Source organism: Carassius gibelio, chromosome A5, assembly GCF_023724105.1.
Source record: "Carassius gibelio isolate Cgi1373 ecotype wild population from Czech Republic chromosome A5, carGib1.2-hapl.c, whole genome shotgun sequence".
NCBI classification, from domain to species: Eukaryota; Metazoa; Chordata; class Actinopteri; order Cypriniformes; family Cyprinidae; genus Carassius; species Carassius gibelio.
The window spans coordinates 31,830,859-31,851,285 of record NC_068375.1 but is presented as its reverse complement, the minus strand read 5'-3'; the positions used below and the strand labels follow the sequence as shown (position 1 = coordinate 31,851,285).

Sequence of the window (20,427 nt, the reverse complement as noted above, 5' to 3'; positions counted from 1 at the left end):
GGGCTGAGCCTGGTCAGTACCTGGATGGGAGACCTCTGAAAAAACTAGGTTGCTGCTGGAAGAGGTGCTAGTGAGGCCAGCAGGGGGTGCTCACCCTGTGGTCTGTGTGGGTCCTAGCGCCCCAGTGTAGTGATGGGGACACTATACTGACAACAAGCACTGTCCCTTCGGATGAGACGTTAAACCGAGGTCCTGACTCTCTGTGGTCATTAAAAATCCCAGGGTGTCTTTCGAAAACAGTAGAGGTGTGACCTCGGCATCTTGGCTCAATTCGCCCATTGGCCTCTGACCATCATGGCCTCCTAACAATCCCCATATCTGCTGATTGGCTTCATCACTCCGTCTCCTCTCCACCAGTAAGCTGGTGTGTGGTGGGCATTCTGGCGTATATGGCTGCCGTCGCATCATCCAGGTGGATGCTACACACTGGTGGTGGATGAGGAGATAACCCCTGACTATGTAAGCGCTTTGAGTGTTTGAGCCCTATATAAATATAAGGAATTATTATTATTAATTATTAATGTAGATTCCAGAAGCATTGTTTACATTGATTTAACCAGAGAAGTGTTACATTGTTTTTTTCATCCAAATAAGAAATATCTCAGCGGGTTTCCAGAACGTTGCAGGAAGATTTTTATTTCTTTCTCTATTTTAATTACCTACAGAGAACATATGGGCCTATGATGGTTGTTGTTATTTAGCTTCAAAGAACGTATTGGAATCCAAAAATGCTTGCCTGCGTAAAAATATAAATGAGATTTATTTAAATTATAAATGAATAAATGTAGGCTATTTCATATCTGCTTTGTTTATTTCCGCTGAATTTGCTAATGATTTCTCAGGACTTACATCAGCGTTTGGGTGAGAATGGAAACAGAAAGTGACTAAGTTTTCAGAAACGAAACATTATTTTGAGGCAGGGCTTGATGCCATATATATTCATGCCTTTGCACAGTGTAATCAGATGCATTGTACTTGATTTCGGTGCGGTTTACCAGTCCTACTTTTTGAAGAAAGCAATTCAGCGAAAGCTATTCAGCAAATTGAACCACCAGCCCGGTAAGCCGCATAACAATTTATGAAATTCCTGAGCATTATTGCTAATCTCCAATTTTAACTAGGCCTAAGTAAATTATGTTCTAGTATACTTATTTTAATTGTTTTATATTTATCTCATTTTAAAAGATAATGGAACTGACAATAAAACTAGAAGTTCCGAAGACACTGGAAGTGAGCGGTGAAGCCACAGTCGGCGAACTCAAGCAGCGCATCTCTCAGCTCTTCGGAGAGCCTCCTTACAGACAGAAGCTTTCTGCCGATAATGGTACCCGCATCAGCCTCGAGGATGATTCCAGAACCCTCAGCAGTTACGGGTTGCACTCTGGATCTGTGGTGAGTCTGCTCTTCACCAAACCTGCACCTTTCCAAGTGTTCGTCAAGAATGAGAAAGGCAGTTTGGAACGTATGAAGTTGATGTCAATGAGACCGTCGATCAGCTCCAGACTAAGATCTTCAACAAAGAGAGAGTCTCAAAGGATCAGCAAAGGCTCATCTACAACGGAAGACAGCTGGAGCCTGGCAGAAAGTTGCAATATTATGACATCACACCACTAAGCACCATTCACATGACTCTCCGTCTGCGAGGATGATGATTGGTGAAACGTGGGCAAAAATTATTTTTTTGGTGATTGATAAAACAGTATCTGGGGAACAATGTGTTAAAAGCTCATGTAATTCCACTGTATTTATCTGCATTTTATGTAATCTTTTATCATTATAATGATCTTGAACTGTAACTAAAATAATAAATGCTTGAATCATTCCCAATAAGTGTTTTTCTTTATAGACTTACTCTGCACTTCCGTTGTTCAAAAGCTTTTGTGATTTACTGAATATAATTTTTTTTTTTTACTCACAATTTCTATTGATAGACCTGTTCACAATTCTAGACACAACTTGTCATGTGAGATGTGTTTATACTCACACTCAGGAATGGAGAACAATAAGCAAGACATTCTTACAATTCCAGAAAAGATCACTCTGTGGGGATTTTATTAATGTCTTGTTGTCTTTCTAATTAATGTCCTGAAGTGAAAAGCAGACTTAAACAATTATACAAAGTATTTTTCATTGCCATTCTGTCTTAAGTCATAAAAGGGTGATATTTTCCAGAAACCATATACATGGAGGGTACAAGACAAATGATAATAAATGGAAAGTGATCATCACAGACTGAAACACTGCCATTCTGCACACATCATAATGGCTGGGTGTGGTTGCTCTCTGTAGGGTGTGTTTAGGATCACTCTGGGTTTCCCTCATCATGTGATCATGGGGAATACCCTCTCTTTCTAATGATTCACTCAGGAGCAGAATGGAACGTGTATCTGTCAATGAAACACCTTTTCTTTATAAAGCTCTATAAACCACATGCACAAACAATGTTATGGATTTATTGTTGGAAACAAACAAATCTAAAGTCAACATGATTCAGCATTATTAAAAAATAAACCTTTTATGATCTGTTCACAGAAAGGTTCTTTGGGGAACCAGTATGGTTCTTTAATAGCATCACTGTGAAAAATCCCATTTAGAAGCTTTATTTGTGTGTGTACTTTGGATGTTATGCAAAGCTCCGTACACACCTAGATGTTTGTAACTTACACGTCATGTTTATGGCCTGTTATGCTCACATGCTTTTCTGAAGTATGGAAACAGAAAGTTGCTGAACAATCCCTGAAAAGGAAACTCAGTGTGGGCATGAGTTTCAAAACAATCATTACTGTGAACTGATTATGTGTGTTTGTGAAAGACGCAACTTCTTTTTATAATTAAGAAAAAAAAAAGAAATAATATATTGTTTGTTAATGTTACAGCTGCTATAAATGCTGTGTAAATATGCTTTCACATTTTTAAATACAACAATATAACCTTTTTTAAAATACTGTCATCCAGTATTGCAACCCATTCTCACTCCAAAGGCGTCAAAAACCGAAGCATGGTCAAGCGCCCCTAGCGTCACTTTTATGACGCCAAATGTGCCTCTCGGCGTCGAATATCGAAGCACTACGACCTTCATTGCTTTCAATGGGAAACTTTTGGCGTCAGAATTCGACACGAGGACATGAGATGTTTATCGCTATGAAATCACGTTCAAGAAGTCTCATTCAGCCCACATCGCGATACTTGCTATCAGTTCCACAGTTTGGGTGAGTAGTCGTATATACGCTCTTTTAATGCCTTTTATAAAATGTATTCTGTCTTATTTATTAATCAAATTAGTGCCATATGTTTAATCGCTGTATTATATCGGTCATCCGCGGCTGTCTTTGAGTTTCATTGCGTTTAAATAAATGAACACAGCTGCTAATTAGTCTGATTAAACTCTATCTGTCACCTGACGTGCCATATACCTTCGAACAGTTTTATATTATTATTAATTTCAGGATAATGATGTAAGTTGTGTTTGTAGTAAAATCATGGTAATCACGACACTTACAATAGTAATAAATGAAATGTGAAGTTAAAACACAGTAAACAGGACATTAGTAACTGTAACTGTAGTTTTACTATGGTATATTAATAATCAATACAACAATACAATAATCACCAAACCAGCTATGTTTGTATCACTGTAATGTTAGTGTTTGTATGTGCTTTTATATGACAGATATCACAGTAATCATATGTTCTGTAGCATGCTTTTAATACCTTTTAATGTAAATGAAAAAAAAAAAAAAAATCAAATTAAAAATAAATAATAAAACATGCATTTTTCCATCTTGCAGTTCTTTCATATCAGTTTATATATATATATATATATATATATATATATATATATATATATATATATATATATATATATATATATAAATATTATATCTAAATATTTTGCTCACAGATCATTATTAACATTCTTTATATAATTCAATTTTATTTACTCTCCCCATTTTATTTTTTTTATTTTTATTTTTAGCTGAAAAGACGTAAAGACAGTCATCCCAGTGGTGTTTCTTGAGAGGGATTCCTTCAGAAATGGAGAAGACAGAAAGCTGCGGAGGCAGATATTTGCAGCAGTAAGTCTGTGATAGTTTGTCCCTTTTATCAAACATTCCTGCTGTTATAATTTGTACAGCATTTGTTGTTTCTTAAACTGTTGCACTGTCCAAATACCCATACTTGCCATCTTTGCACTTGACCACTTGATTACTTATTTGACGTCTTTCCTGTATTTTGCCTAGTGTTCGAGTGAGCATGATGACCACAAGTGTGTGTCGAACTTTTCATGACCTGATGACTGTGTTTCCCAATCCTGATCCTGGAGAACCCCAGCACTGCACGGTTTTGGTGTCTCTCTTATCTGCCTTGGAGTCTTCACTGATGAGCTGATGAGTTGAATCAGGTGTGTTTGATCAGGGAGACATCTCAAATGTGCAGTGTTGGGCTTCTCCAGGACCAGGATTGGGAGCCACTGCCTTATGGGACACTTATGTGTTTACAGAGATTTTTAATATCTAATTATCAATATTTCACATACTGTACATTGGACAGCTTCCCATGACCTCTTGTGAGATCTCAGCAAAAAGTCTGACGATTTATTCCAAAACATGATGCATGATGGGATTACACTAAGCTTTGTATAGTGCTCCGGAGCAGTATTGGAGAGGTTTAGTGTGTGTTAAGGACGCTGTGCTTGGCATTATTAAGACCGGGGACAGTCTTGTTCACACACTGTCATGTACACACACTCTCAAGTGGCCAAGACTGCAAGTGTGGGTATCTGGACAGGGTCAAAGTCTTAAAAATGATCCCTAAACACATCACAGTCTTAATAATCCAGTTTAACACTTGTATGATATTGTACAAGCCCCAGGACGGTCTCATCTGACACTATCATAGAATTCATATGACTATAGCTTGCTATTAATTACTTGCTTTCAATAATGGATGCATTTAACATTTAATTATACAGCATCTTTACAGAGGTGTAATGTACAAGTTGCACGTAATTAATAATATTTCCTTCTTTCTGTCTTACAGGATTTTTTGCAGATAATCCTAATGCTGTTCTTCTTTTTCAGGTCTAAAATATCAAGCTCAACAGCTCACTCAAGAGCCAACCCTCACAAACCTTCCTAAAAACTAAAAGAGCTATTACTGAGTCTCAGCGAATCTTGCCATGATCAGCTCTTCCCAGGTACATTTGTTTAGAATATTTCTTTTAATCAACATTTACTCCTCAAATGCTCTGGTCTGAATCTTACTTTAAATTAACTTAATTATGTTTAATGAGCAATATTAATTGCACACAGAGTAAGTAGAGATTATCTTGTTTCACAGAAGAGAAGGAAGACCAAGGAAATGATTTGCTCAGGATGAGGAATGAAGATGGCCATCTTGTGCTCAAACAAACAGAAGTCCTCTGGTATGTGTGTGTTGAAGCAATGCTGTGTTATACAACATTTTATGATGATCTCTCACAGAACTGGTCATGTCAGCCTTGATTTCCTTTTTTTACTATTACAATTACAGGCATGTTAGCAAAGTATGACTGGACATTTTTAATATTATGTTTTTAAAAACACACCACCTGTTTTAAGAGTAGACAAGTATCATGAAATTGGTTTAGTTGATATAAACACCAATGTACATTATTTCATTGTTTTCTAAATGTTATGTTATAAATTGTGAATTGATAGTTGATTGGTTGAAGCCAGGCCTTACACTGCACAGACTAAAACACATTTGTGAGAGAAGTCAGGAACTTTGGAGAAAGATTCTAGAGGGAAAAAACACATTTACTGCAACAATAGATGAATTCTAGAGTCTCTGAGAACTACACATGCTAATGCAGTCTCATGAGCAAGACCTTTGCCTCTGTAACTTTTTCTTAATTCTTTAATTTTTATTGCAGTATTTTAATTTGTACAGATGATCTCATCAGCCAAATGAGGGGTTTTGACCAAGTGATGCTCTTGAAAGGAGTGAAAGAAGAGGATGTGGTAAATTGTCTTCAGAGAAAAAGCTTCTCAAAAGGTCTTAAAGCAGCTTGAAGAATGGTAAGTGTACAGAACTACAAGGGTCATAGTTGCTCACACTGCTAAAATCACACAGAACATAAGATGAGCTCTCTGTCCATTAAACAACTTCATCTGGATTGCTTGTTTCACTTTGACCAGGTCTGGGATCTTAGGACTGAGAGATCCTCTGGCTGAGAACAAGCTACACCACATCAGTGCTGGATATCAACCACAAACTGTTTCCAGACACGAGAGAAGAAGAACACGATGGGGAGATGAAACCAGTTTAGATGTGATGATGGAATTATTATTTTCTGGAACAGTATCACATGTCTTATATGTATCACATGATCTGTATCACAGTTGACTGGATGGGACTGTGTGACTTTTAAGGACATTTCATCACTCATCTGTGTGAACTGATTTATATATGAGGTTAATGTATTTTTGATGATAATTATTTTCATTGAATCTTATTTGTCTTGATGCTACTTTATCAACTTTATAGTCTATGCTTCAATAAAATGAAAATGGTGAATATTGTGTTCTGAAGATTCTTGTTAAATACATAATTTTACTAGGTAGGCTCATATGTGTTTATTTTAGACTTGGAAAAACAACATATTAATTATTGGTATTATTTTTTTATTTAAGACATAAACATTTTTGATCGGATTAATAACATCTGGGACATCAGTACACCAGAAAGTAATTTTTTTATATTTTAGTAACAAATATGCACATTTTTTAGTGAAATAAAGGGAGTTACGAGATTAATTATTCTGCATTACAAGATGGTACCATGGGCTTTATTGTTACAAACACTTGAGGGATAACTGAGAATGTAGCAGGAATGATCAATGGGATCTTGTACTGCATTAAAACCAAGAGCACACACATTACTGATGTCAAGTACCTGAGCAGCAAGATACAGGGGTGAGAGGACATTTTTACACTGATTTTTGCTAAATAGTTATATATTAGCACTGCATGAATTTGTCCTTGTGTAATAGTGAAGTATCACAATGTGTATACATTGTCCTTGATTACTGCTTTACAGGTGGGGAATAGATAAAGGCAAGTTGTTGCAGGTTCATCCATTATATTTCTTGCCATTTACTTCAAAAATCAAATAAATAATCTATTATTTTCATTATTAAATCATTTCTTTCTAATTTTTCAATGTTTCATCAGATGGCCTCACAATGTCCTGTCAAAAGGTATAATAACCATGATGAATAGAATAGAAAACAGAGGACTGTGAAAACTGTCAGATATAAATGTGACTCAGCTCAGTTTGTTGTCCATGATGAGGAGAATACATATATGTAGGTTTTACTGCCCTTCTACCCTCAGGGGCCCAGTAGCACCCCCCGGAAGAGCCCAAAACTGTACTTTTCAAATGGCTGTAAATCAGAGTCCAATTAACATATCAAAGAGAAAATGGGCAGGATTATTACTTATGCTATGCTGATAAAATAATGTTGAGCTCAGTTCTCGGAAATAAATGGAAAGATGGCATAAAGGCATTTTAAATATTGCTCACTGTAAAATACCACATTTCAGCCTGCCTCTCAAATATATCATAGAGGTTTGCACAATAAACATATTTAGATATCCAGTTTTCCTTAAAATAAATAATTTATTTCGTTTCGTTAATAAAAAGTTTTAAACTACATTACCCACAAGCCTCCGTCGTTCTATCTATGCAAAGGCAACACTAGGGGGCTGTTTTTTGTAGTTCATTGAAGTTATGCTTAGGGTTAGGATTAGGATCTCGCTAAAGATGTCATTTTTGTCAAGATAGCGACACTTCATGGTTGACTTAATATATTACTAATGTGATGATAGCAGCAAAACATACTTTTTAACATGATACGCTGTTTAATATGGGTTAAAAGATAGTCCAACCACAGACTGTCCTGAAAATTCATAGCCAATGACATCAAAGCTGAGCAGCAGCGTCACACTTCCTTATCCATGTGTGACTGACGTCTTTCGTTTTTCGGCTGAAAGGATGGATTCGGTTAACAATAGTTTAAGCTTGCTACTTATTAGATTCTGTTTTATTAACGTCTTCACCTTCCTCCGTTATTCAGCTTGACAAACATTGGGCAATATTGATGTGCACATGCCCAGCAGTCGCAGTTGTATCCAACAGACAGATTCCTCTATAATAAATATGACACATTTTTAAGATTTGTATTTTTTTTTTTGACCAAAGACAAATATATTTACTAATCAAATGACGTGTTTCTAAAATTTACATTGTATATTACATTGTGTTTTAAAGTTAAAATTGTTCACATTTGTGTTTCTGTGATTTACCATTCTCTACCATTTGAACTCTAGGAATAAAAACTGAAATTATAAATGAATGAATGAACAAATAAATACATAAAGCATAATAAACATGCATATTTTTGTTCCATTATTTATTGATATGTCAAACTCATTTAAAGACAACATGCCCAAATTACTACACTGCATCCTCTGTCACCAAGCTCGTTTTTGCCACCATAAAGAATTAAAAGGCAGTTATGTTGTAAACATTAACTATTTTCAGTATGCAAATGAAAATGCTTTTATTAAAAAACAAAACAGTAAATAAAGTATGTCTTTCAGAGAACACTGGAAAAAGTGTTGTGACCAAAATGTTATACAATACAATGTAAACTCACAAAAAAACACCATGAAGACATGCATGTCAAGTGTGCAATATATTTTTAATATGGAGCGCTATTTTTAACTATTGTTTTCATCACTGGTTCTGTAATGTATTCATTATGAGCTTATAATTAAAACAAAGTTACATCTTCTGCAAAAATCAAACCACTGCAAAGTCTAATCACTGATCCAGGGACCATTTCTGTGTGTGCGGGGGATAAAGAGTTAACGAGGTGAGTCCTTGTGCATGATGGAGCTACAGCGTTATCCTCAAACAATCCTGTAAGACAGAAAGGAAGGAAATATTAAATTACATTGAACTTATACATTACACTGTGTTTTGTTTAGACCATAAAAGCAGCCTCTGTAAAGATGCTGTATAATTAAATGTTAAATGCATCCATTATTGAAAGCAAGTAATTAATAGCAAGCTATAGTCATATGAATTCTATGATAGTGTCAGATGAGACCGTCCTGGGGCTTGTACAATATCATACAAGTGTTAAACTGGATTATTAAGACTGTGATGTGTTTAGGGATCATTTTTAAGACTTTGACCCTGTCCAGATACCCACACTTGCAGTCTTGGCCACTTGAGAGTGTGTGTACATGACAGTGTGTGAACAAGACTGTCCCCGGTCTTAATAATGCCAAAGCACAGCGTCCTTAACACACACTAAACCTCTCCAATACTGCTCCGGAGCACTATACAAAGCTTAGTGTATCCCATCATGCATCATGTTTTGGAATAAATCGTCAGACTTTTTGCTGAGATCTCACAAGAGGTCATGGGAAGCTGTCCAATGTACAGTATGTGAAATATTGATAATTAGATATTAAAAATCTCTGTAAACACATAAGTGTCCCATAAGGCAGAGGCTCCCAATCCTGGTCCTGGAGAAGCCCAACACTGCACATTTGAGATGTCTCCCTGATCAAACACACCTGATTCAACTCATCAGCTCATCAGTGAAGACTCCAAGGCAGATAAGAGAGACACCAAAACCGTGCAGTGCTGGGGTTCTCCAGGATCAGGATTGGGAAACACAGTCATCAGGTCATGAAAAGTTCGACACACACTTGTGGTCATCATGCTCACTCGAACACTAGGCAAAATACAGGAAAGACGTCAAATAAGTAATCAAGTGGTCAAGTGCAAAGATGGCAAGTATGGGTATTTGGACAGTGCAACAGTTTAAGAAACAACAAATGCTGTACAAATTATAACAGCAGGAATGTTTGATAAAAGGGACAAACTATCACAGACTTACTGCTGCAAATATCTGCCTCCGCAGCTTTCTGTCTTCTCCATTTCTGAAGGAATCCCTCTCAAGAAACACCACTGGGATGACTGTCTTTACGTCTTTTCAGCTAAAAATAAAAATAAAAAAAATAAAATGGGGAGAGTAAATAAAATTGAATTATATAAAGAATGTTAATAATGATCTGTGAGCAAAATATTTAGATATAATAAATATATATAAATATATATATAAATATAAACTGATATGAATGAACTGCAAAATGGAAAAATACATGTTTTATTATTTATTTTTAATTTGATTTTTTTTGGGGGGGGGGGGGGATTTACATTAAAAGGTATTAAAAGCATGCTACAGAACATATGATTACTGTGATATCTGTCATATAAAAGCACATAAAAACACTAACATTACAGTGATACAAACATAGCTGGTTTGGTGATTATTGTATTGATTATTAATATACCATAGTAAAACTACAGTTACAGTTACTAATGTCCTGTTTACTGTGTTTTAACTTCACATTTCATTTATTACTATTGTAAGTGTCGTGATTACCATGATTTTACTACAAACACAACTTACATCATTAATCCTGAAATTAATAATAATATAAAACTGTTCGAAGGTCTATGGCACGTCAGGTGACAGATAGAGTTTAATCAGACTAATTAGCAGCTGTGTTCATTTATTTAAACGCAATGAAACTCAAAGACAGCCGCGGATGACCGATATAATACAGCGATTAAACATATGGAAATATTTGATTAATAAATAAGACAGAATACATTTTATAAAAGGCATTAAAAGAGCGTATATACGACTACTCACCCAAACTGTGGAACTGATAGCAAGTATCGCGATGTGGGCTGAATGAGACTTCTTGAACGTGATTTCATAGCGATAAACATCTCATGTCCTCGTGTCGAATTCTGACGCCAAAAGTTTCCCATTGAAAGCAATGAAGGTCGTAGTGCTTCGATATTCGACGCCGAGAGGCACATTTGGCGTCATAAAAGTGACGCTAGGGGCGCTTGACCATGCTTCGGTTTTTGACGCCTTTGGAGTGAGAATGGGTTGAGTATTGAGCCTTTAAATCATAACATTGAATTAAAATACATTTTATTGGTGTGCTGGTAATTCATTTAAATCAAATGTCATTAAAAAACAACAACATTGTCTGCATTTGTCAGGGCTATACAAGTATACCAAATGTATTAGCAAGACCACTGCTATTAATGTAGATCAACTCAGTTAAAGAGTGAAGATAATAGCAGAAGTATTAGAAACTGCTAAAAATTAGTTTTTCTTTGTAATCAGTGTTTTTAAATCAAATACAACAATCAAAATCCTGACATCATTGTCAGTGCCTCCATAGACATTCAGAATATCTCAGCACTGACCCAAATCACAGTTATTTTATAGAAACTGACCATATTTCCTGTCAGTTGTCCAGGGAAGACATTTGAAACATAGGGCCTATCTAATGCGCAGCAGTCCTTTAAAAACACAAACTGGATTTAACCAATCCACACCAACCTATGTGCACTGTAGCTGGTTTTGAGGTTTCATTTCCTCACAGAGGCTAGGTAGGCATACCAGAATAAAGCAACCAGGTTGGCAAACAGCACTCGAAACTGTGCAAAGAGTAAGAGAAAAAGAAAGTGAGATAATGGATCAGAGATGCCTTAAGGATTGGTATAATGCTCTTATGCATACCTGTACAGGTACATAGTTGATATTGATGAACTGAAATGGGGTCCAAACTTTCCAGTTCATCTTCATTGCAGGTCAGTAACTTGTTTTGAACATCTGTGAGTGTCTTGCCCTGCAAAGATTACATTTGCATATCATATCAGAGATTGTGGATTGTGCAGCCAAATACTAGCAGCATATCTCCTGAATTAGAAACAGAACATAAAATAAGTTTAGTGCAAATCAATGTAGCTGTAAACAATCACCATTACCGATTTACTTCAATTTATGTTAAGTTGATCTGCATATTCTTTACAATACATTCTTTGTGTTCTCTTCCTTGTGCATGTCTCAGAATTACAAGATATGCTTCTGCACTCTGCATCCTTGAAGGCCAGTAAGATAAAATATTATAAATGGACATTAAAACCTGTTAAGCCATGAAAAGTGGCTTTGTTTCAGGGAAGAAATGAGTTTCCAAATGGATAAAAAAATTCTGTTTGTACTCAATAAAATTATATAAATAAATTGTTATTTATTTAAATTATTCTCTATTCATTTGTTAAACAGTGTCTTGACCCTGTTTTTTTTTTTTTTAATTGACTCTAATCGCACAGTAAGGTGAAATACTTAGGAACATAATTTAAACATGTTCTGTAAATGTGCAGCGCGAGCTTCGAAGGCGCTGCGGCCTATGCGTCCTCGGTGTGGAGTGTTGAAGCTGCCCACTCTAAGCGACACTGGGTCGGCTAGTGGAACGTCCTGGTCACGTTGGACATATAAACGGGAATCAAGTAACTCTATCTGTAATTCCAAGGTAAAGCCTGGTTAATTTGTAGACCTTTGTGTTGGGATTTATGAATATTTAAATGAACCTATTAAAAGGTAAACAAATGTTTCGTGTTATACATATTATGCAACGCATTTTGTTTAACTCTTCAGGTTCCTCAGAGACCCACATGGGAGCTCGTGGCTGAAAATCAACTTCCACCGGTAATTATTCTTTTGCACACGTTTATATAGCTCATGTTGTACACATGCAAAAAGCCTTTACGAAAATTACATTATCCATTATCCATTATGTAAGACAATTTTCTTTTCAGAAGAATTCTTTACATTGATTTATTATTAGTTGTGACTGTATTTATTCATGATATTTAATAAATGTAAAAAATATTTAATGTGTAATCCTTCCTCATACAGTTCCAGTTTAAGATTTATGTATATGTTCTTGTCAACCCCTTTCTTGCTAAATAAAATATAAATGCTCAAACCAGTCCTGTGTATTTTGCATGTTTTCTTGACTTGTTATTATCCCTATAAAGTAATTGGTATACTCAAAACAGCAGTATCACTAATAATTTCAATGTATGATGTATGATAATTCATTTTATTTGATCAAATGATGACATTACAATATAATTTCCCTTAAAATCATGTCCTCAGCTCAGACCATTACTCATACTTCAGTTTAAAACATATTTATGAAAAACAGCTTTATAAATAATTATCATTACATTTATATACCATATATTATATATATTAGTCTTTCATAATGTGTTACAGATGTGTCCCTAACACTGTCAGATATGAATGAAACTAAAATCAGGAAATTGCAATGTCAGCTTTCATTCTGAGGGGCCCCTTAATTTTATGTTCAACAAAATCACGTTTTGGTGTCATTCTGTGAATTTTAACCCTTTCTGTTAGTAACTGCTTATATTTACAGTCACAACCATGAACTGTCAACTCCTTTATACAATTTAAGAAAATAGTTGGATATTTTCAACAATGTTGTTTGAGCGTGGTGCTAATTCATTCTCAGTTTGATTTTCACAGATTGATGTCTCAATTCATTAATTCAAGGTGAAGACTAAATTAGTCAATATTTATAATAAATATTTGATAGATTATTGTTTTAACTGAAATGTTGACCCATGCTGAGTAACAATATACGTTTTGTGATAAAACTGACAGTAGCATGTTTAGGCATTTAACATATATTAAATGCCTAAACATATTAAATAATTCAAAATACTTCCTTGGTAAATTGTGTTTTATTTCAGTTTTATAGCCATATGGCTGGTTTAAACTTAAAAAATATTAGAGGGTTAGGGAAGAGCTTATTCTTTTAGAGAAGAATAAGCTCATCCTGGTTTATGAACACAGACACTGCACAATATAAAGATTGTCACCTACAATATATCAGGTGAGATTAGATGGACTGTATCAGTAGGCTGGATTAACAGCAAACAACACCAGAGCAGAAAACAAAACTGTGACCTTTTAACCGTATAGTCACAGTGAACCAGGTGTGTTTTGCTCTCAGATGACGTGCTTCACTTTACCTGGATTTCCCCAATCACATGATCATGTGGAATGCTTTCTATTTCCAGTGCTCTCTGATTTCCTATTAAGTCTGAATGAAACTCAAGTAGGCGATGACTATTTGACTATTTTCTTTTCTTACATTTGTTTTAATGTTAATTTGTATGTTTATGAAACATGTAGATATATAGGCTATGTACTGCTTGTAATGTAGATTACAGAAGAATTCTTTACATTGATTTAACCAGAGAAGTGTTACATTGTTTTTCCATCCAAATAAGAAAGTTCTCTGCGGGTTCCCAGAACCTTGCAGGAAGATTTGTATTTCTTTATTTATTTTAATTACCTAAAGATAACCTATGGACCTATGATGGTTATTGTTATTTAGCTTCCCTGAACGTAGCCTATCCAAAAATGGTTGGCTGAGTGAAAAATATAAACGAGATTTATTTAAATTATAAATGAATAAATGTAGGCTATTTCATATCTGCATTGTTTGTTTCCGTTGAATTTGATGATTAATGATTTCTCAGGACTTACATCAGCATTTGGGTGAGAATGGAAACAGAAAGTGCATGTTAGTTTTCAGAAACGAAACATGACTATTTTGAGGCAGGGCTTGATGCTATATATATCCATGCCTTTATACACTAATCAGACGAATAGCCTACTTGATTTCGATGCGGTTTACCAGTCCTACTTTTTGAAGAACGCAATCCAGTGAATCCAAAATATTTGAACAACTAGCCCGGTAAGCCATACCAATTTATGAAATAACTGAGCATTATTGTTAACGCTAATCGTCAGTTTTAAGTAGGCCTAAGTAAATTATGTTCTAGTAGACTATTTTTTAATTGTTTTATATCTTATCGAATTTTGACAGGTAATGGAACTGTCAATAAGACTGCTGGGAGGAGTTCCGAAGACTCTTAAAGTGAGCGGTGAAGCCACAGTTGGCGAACTCAAGCAGCTCCTTTCTCAGCTCTTTGGAGAGCCTCCTTACAGACAGAAGCTTTCTGCCGATAATGGTACCCGCATCAGCCTCGAGGATGATTCCAGAACCCTCAGCAGTTACGGGTTACACTCTGGATCTGTGGTGAGTCTGCTCATCACCAAACCTGCACCTTTCCAAGTGTTCGTCAAGAATGAGAAAGGCCAGATTGGAAGGTATGAAGTTGATGTCAATGAGACCGTCGATCAGCTCCAGACTAAGATCTTCAACAAAGAGAGAGTCCCAAAGGATCAGCGAAGACTGGTTTACAACGGAAGAGAGCTGGAGCCTGGAAGGAAGTTGCAAGACTACAACATCGAACCACTAAGCACCATTTACCTGAATTTCCGTCTGCGAGGAGGTTGATCGGTGAAATGTGTGCAAAAACGACTAAAGAAAGTGTTGTCATGAATTGTGTAAAGTTATGTATATATTGTAGGCCTATTACTCCCTATCAGAATGTTGTCGTTTAATATATTTTTTGGGTGATTGATAAAACGTAGTAATTGGGGAACAATGTGTTAAGAGCTCATGTCATTCCACTGTAGGTCTACCTATTTATCTGCATTTATAGCTGTGGTACCCATCTTATGTCGTTATTCTGATCTTGAACTGTAACTAAAATAATAAAATGCTCGAATCATTCCCAAGAAGTGTTTGTTTTTATAGACTTACTTTCTAGTTCAGTTGTTCTCAAGCTTTCGTGATTTACTGAATATTATTTTAACTAACAATTTCTATAGATAGGCCAATTAGACACAACTTGTCATGTGAGGTGTGTTGACACTGGTCCCCAGTAATGGAGAACAAGTAAGACATTCTTACAATTTCAAAGATCACTGTGGGGATTGTATTAGTTTCGTGTTGTCAGTCTAATTAATGTCCTGAAGTAAAAAGCATACATAAACAACAATACAAAGTATTTTTCATTGCCATTCTGTCTTAAGTCATAAAAGGGTGATATTTTCCAGAAACCATATACATGGAAATTTACAAGACAAATGATAATAAATGGAAAGTGATCATCACAGACTGATACACTCCCATTCTGCACACATCAGAATGGCTGGGTGTGGTTGCTCTCTGTAGGGTGTGTTTAGGATCACTCTGGGTTTCCCTCATCATGTGATCATGGGGAATACCCTCTCTTTCTAATGATTCACTCAGGAGCAGAATGGAACGTGTATCTGTCAATGAAACCTTTTCTTTATAAAACTCTACAAACCACATGCACAAACCATTATGGATTTATTGTTGGAAAAAAAAAACAAATCTAAAGTCAACATGATTCAGCATTATTAAAAAATAAACCTTTTATGATCTGTTCACAGAAAGGTTCTATGGGGAACCAATATGGTTCTATAATAGCATCACTGTGAAAAATCCTGTTTAGAAGATTTATATTTGTGTGTATTTTGGATGTTATGCAAAAAAAAAAAAAAAAAAGCAAACAGAAATAAATAAAAGTAAAAGTAATAATAAGCCTTAGGGAACAAATAACTGGCCATACTATACATAATTTCACATTGGTTCAATGACGTAATTCTTGTGCATTAGAATTCAAGCTCCATACACACCTAGATGTTTGTAACTTACACGTCATGTTTATGGCCTGTTATGCTCACATGCTTTTCTGAAGTATGGAAACAGAAAGTTGCTGAATAAACCCTGAAAAGGAAACTCAGTGTGGGCATGAGTTTCAAAACAATCATTACTGTGAACTAGGGGTGTAACGATACGCGTATTCGTATTGAACCGTTCGGTACGAGGCTTTTGGTTAGTTCTTGTCACATGACCCACGGTGCGTTTGCGGCATTCTGAAAAGTTGAGATGTTTTTACATTTTGCTGTATCTAAAACGTACCGCACCGAACCGTGACATCAGTGTATCGTATCGAACCGAACCGTGAATTTTGTGAACCGTTACACCCCTACTGTGAACTGATTATGTGTGTTTGAGAAAGACGCAACTTTCCTTTTATAATTAAGAAAAACATTAATAGTATATTGTTTGTTAACGTTACAGCTGCTATAAATGCTGTGTAAATATGCTTTCACATTTTTAAATACAACAATATAACCTTTTTTTAAAATACTGTCATCCAGTATTGAGCCTTTAAATCATAACATTGAATTAAAATACATTTTATTGGTGTGCTGGTAATTCATTTAAATCAAATGTCATTAAAAAACAACATTGTCTGCATTTTTCAGGGCTATACAAGTATACAAAATGTATAAGCAAGACCACTGCTATTAATGTAGATCAACTCAGTTAAAGAGTGAAGATAATAGCAGAAGTATTAGAAACTGCTAAAAATGAGTTTGTCTTTGTAATCAGTGTTTTTAAATCAATCAAATACAACAATCAAAATCCTGACATCATTGTCAGTGCCTCCATAGACATTCAGAATATCTCAGCACTGACCCAAATCACAGTTATTTTATAGAAACTGACCATATTTCCTGTCAGTTGTCCAGGAAGACATTTGAAACATAGAGCCTATCTAATGCGCAGCAGTCCTTTAAAAACACAAACTGGATTTAACCAATCCAAACCAACCTATGTGCACTGTAGCTGGTTTTGTGGTTTCATTTCCTCACAGAGGCTAGGTAGGCATACCAGAATAAAGCAACCAGGTTGGCAAACAGCACTCGAAACTGTCCAAAGAGTAAGAGAAAAAGAAAGTGAGATAATGGATCAGAGATGCCTTAAGGATTGGTATAATGCTCTTATGCATACCTGTACAGGTACATAGTTGATATTGATGAACTGAAATGGGGTCCAAACTTTCCAGTTCATCTTCATTGCAGGCCAGTAACTTGTTTTAAGTTTGTTTTGAACATCTGTGAGTGTCTTGCCCTGCAAAGATTACATTTGCATATCATATCAGAGATTGTGGATTGTGCAGCCAAATACTAGCAGCATATCTCCTGAATTAGAAACAGAACATAAAATAAGTTTAGTGCAAATCAATGTAGCTGTAAACAATCACCATTACCGATTTACTTCAATTTATGTTAAGTTGATCTGCATATTGTTTACAATACATTCTTTGTGTTCTCTTCCTTGTGCATGTCTCAGAAGTACAATATATGCTTCTGCATCCTTGAAGGCCAGTCAGATAAAATATTATAAATGGACATTAAAACCTGTTAAGCCATGGAAAGCGGCTTTGTTTCAAGGAAGAAATTAGTTTCCAAATGGATAAAAACATTCTGTTTGTACTCAATAAAATTATATAAATAAATTGTTATTTATTTAAATTATTCTCTATTCATTTGTTAAACAGTGTCTTGACCCAGATAACCTTCATGTACAAGATAAGGTCAGTATTACTATATATTAGTTTTATGTCAATTGTAACTAGCTCAAGCATATCCAGGTGGTGTGACACTAGAGGATTTTTTTTTTTTAATTCCTTTAAACTAAAAAGCAGATGAATCTATTTTGTTCCAAGTTTGTTCTTTTGGCTTTGAGTATTCATAGAAAAATCAACATAGTAATCAGAACCAGCTCATGAGCTGAGAGACTGCAAACTATCGATCAGCAAACAGGGGAAGTTCATTAACCAGCAGCTGAAGTCTATATTCTGGTCAAAGTTAAGCCTCATGAAGGTTGTCCCTACATTTGCATTAAGATCTGCCTGTCATAAAAAGATTGGCACCTGTAGCGGTGAATTGCTTCATTCTACATGACGTTGTGAAAATCACATATTGCTTCATCCACACCACAACCATCTTACCTACTTACTACCAACTTCTTCTTACTTGAAAGTAAATGATCGAACAATGTTTCAGTGACAGTAATAACAACAAAGTTGCATATAGAGGCATGCCCAGAATATGAGGTATGTCTAAACAAAAGCAGATATTATGCAGTATTGTTGTGCAAAGTAGAAAACATGTTCAGTTATGAAACATTACCTCCAAAGCATTCATAACCACGTAAAAGAGCAAGAGGAAAGCAGGGGCGAATATTAGACGTTCCAGCAGAAGGCGCTTGATCAGGCAGTATGGGACAGTGGTTGGCAACAGCACCTCCAAGAGCTGGTAAATGTAATGACTGACTGGACCAGTGATAAAAAGTCTGAAAAAAAAATACATTTATAACTCATTAAACAGTCGGGGTGTTACATATTTTTGTAAAATAACTTAATGTGTACTGTGACATCATGTCATCATGTCACTGACATGTATATTTAGTCTTCCAAATATGTAAAAAATAAATATTTTGCATGATTATGGGGTGTATGTAATCAAAATGCATCGTCACTCTACCCAAATATTGCATAGTGTAAAGGTCCCAGAAAACTGATTTTCTTTTTCGGGCTATTTTCTTTGCTGTTCTTCCTGTACTCCAAAGCTTGAGATAGAAGATTTCCCACAGCAGATAGAAAACCACTGTAAGAAAGAACAAAACTGCCATTGTATCACTGTATCCACATGACCTCGCACCTAATGTGGAAGACACTTTTTGCGTTTGGTCCAAAAGTGAGTGTTAATTTGACAGGACTTGATTCCCACCCCACACGCATCCAATAGAACAACACTCAGTGCAAAGTCCTTAATGGCTTAAGCTTAAAAAAATGTATAAATTATATAAATGACTGCTACACCTACAAAGCATTTTATTATTATTTTTTTTGCTTAGTGTTTAGTGATATTAATTTGCTTTTTAAATATTTTATATAAAATAAAAAAAATATTTTTACACTATAATCTTGTATAAAATTAAACATTATTCTTAGCTATTAATTATATAAATATTATGTTTATTAGGATTAAATTGTGTAGTGTACATGTGTCCCTGATATATTAAGTATGAAATTATTAAACAACTATTACATATATTGTATTAATACAAGATTGAATATTAGCTATCATTATCTTATAATTAAATTAGTTACATCCATAAGTGTTCACAATCCATAAGTGTAATTTTACTAACTAGCAGAACGCAAACTCTACTGATACTGATTCTAAAATGATCAGAACTAACAGGAGATTCTGGGACTGGCAAGAAACAAAAACGGCTTTTAAATTGTTGTGCAATTCCAATAAACTGCTAAATGCATTATGTTATATATACATCATAAAAACAGAACAAGTTCAGCTCGTCTATTTCAGAGTTTGAGTGTATTTATGCGCAGATTAGTGATTTGACTAAGATAATGAAACGTAACTGAATATCCCCAAATGTACAGCTAGCCAACTAGCTTTAACAAAAATGTAAACTGACCTCGTAACCGATTTGGTGATGACTGGATATTTCTTTAACAAACTCAGGTACTGCTGTAGTACCCTCCTCAGAAAAGAGGAATCTCGGACAAGTACGCTTTGCGTTGGCATCTTCAGTTTAGTTCAGCAGTCTGTGCAATTGGGTGAGCATCGATCAGTGTTTCTTTGTTTTTGTTTTACAAAGTGGAAATGAAGACTGTCGAACGCAGCGTGCGTGGCCGTCA

General features: G+C 35.3%; 2 protein-coding genes and 1 long non-coding RNA gene across 9 annotated transcripts in view; 2 read left to right on the top strand and 1 right to left on the bottom strand.

Annotated features, from left to right (window-relative positions):
* Positions 1–15,607, top strand: part of LOC128012972 (uncharacterized) — a 26,735-nt gene extending 11,128 nt beyond the window's left edge. Inside the window, exons 1-3 of one of the 4 annotated variants that reach the window (XM_052595633.1) lie at positions 669–1,059; positions 1,186–1,420; positions 15,097–15,607. In XM_052595633.1, the coding sequence (XP_052451593.1) occupies positions 1,189–1,420; positions 15,097–15,329 (465 nt within the window). In that variant the 5' untranslated portion in view covers positions 669–1,059; positions 1,186–1,188 and the 3' untranslated portion in view covers positions 15,330–15,607. Of the gene's footprint in view, positions 1–668; positions 1,060–1,185; positions 1,421–14,566; positions 14,724–14,855 lie in introns of those variants that run through there. The other 3 variants (XM_052595641.1, XM_052595622.1, XM_052595613.1) reach the window with 3 other exon arrangements.
* Positions 3,982–6,322, top strand: LOC128012987 (uncharacterized). 2 transcript variants are annotated; one of them, XR_008183227.1, is made up of 5 exons: positions 3,982–4,076; positions 5,082–5,197; positions 5,341–5,425; positions 5,932–6,059; positions 6,180–6,322. It is a non-coding gene; the product is annotated as an uncharacterized LOC128012987 (long non-coding RNA). The 2 variants fall into 2 exon arrangements; XR_008183226.1 differs by lacking the exon at positions 3,982–4,076 and adding an exon at positions 4,211–4,402.
* On the bottom strand, positions 11,055–20,427 carry LOC128012964 (peroxisomal membrane protein 2). 3 transcript variants are annotated; one of them, XM_052595579.1, is made up of 5 exons: positions 20,205–20,427; positions 19,244–19,366; positions 18,890–19,052; positions 11,669–11,777; positions 11,055–11,586 (listed from the first exon to the last, which is right to left on the bottom strand). In XM_052595579.1, the coding sequence occupies exons 1-5, from the start codon at positions 20,312–20,314 to the stop codon at positions 11,489–11,491; spliced, it is 603 nt and encodes a 200-aa protein (XP_052451539.1). In that variant the 5' UTR covers positions 20,315–20,427; the 3' UTR covers positions 11,055–11,488. The 3 variants fall into 3 exon arrangements, with proteins under 3 accessions (XP_052451539.1, XP_052451558.1, XP_052451547.1); XM_052595598.1 differs by lacking the exon at positions 11,669–11,777 and adding an exon at positions 17,706–17,825 and having other exon boundaries at positions 20,205–20,421; XM_052595587.1 differs by lacking the exons at positions 11,055–11,586; positions 11,669–11,777 and adding exons at positions 17,092–17,623; positions 17,706–17,825 and having other exon boundaries at positions 20,205–20,420.

Excerpts from the sequence above, each read along its gene's own strand:
- LOC128012964 (XM_052595579.1), bottom strand. The coding sequence starts at position 20,314 with ATGCCAACGCAAAGCGTACTTGTCCGAGATTCCTCTTTTCTGAGGAGG. Across the intron at positions 19,367-20,204 it reads ATCACCAAATCGGTTACGAG|TGGTTTTCTATCTGCTGTGG; the intron begins GTCAGTTTACAT and ends TCTTTCTTACAG. Across the intron at positions 11,778-18,889 it reads TGGTTATGAATGCTTTGGAG|GGCAAGACACTCACAGATGT; the intron begins GTAATGTTTCAT and ends TAATCTTTGCAG.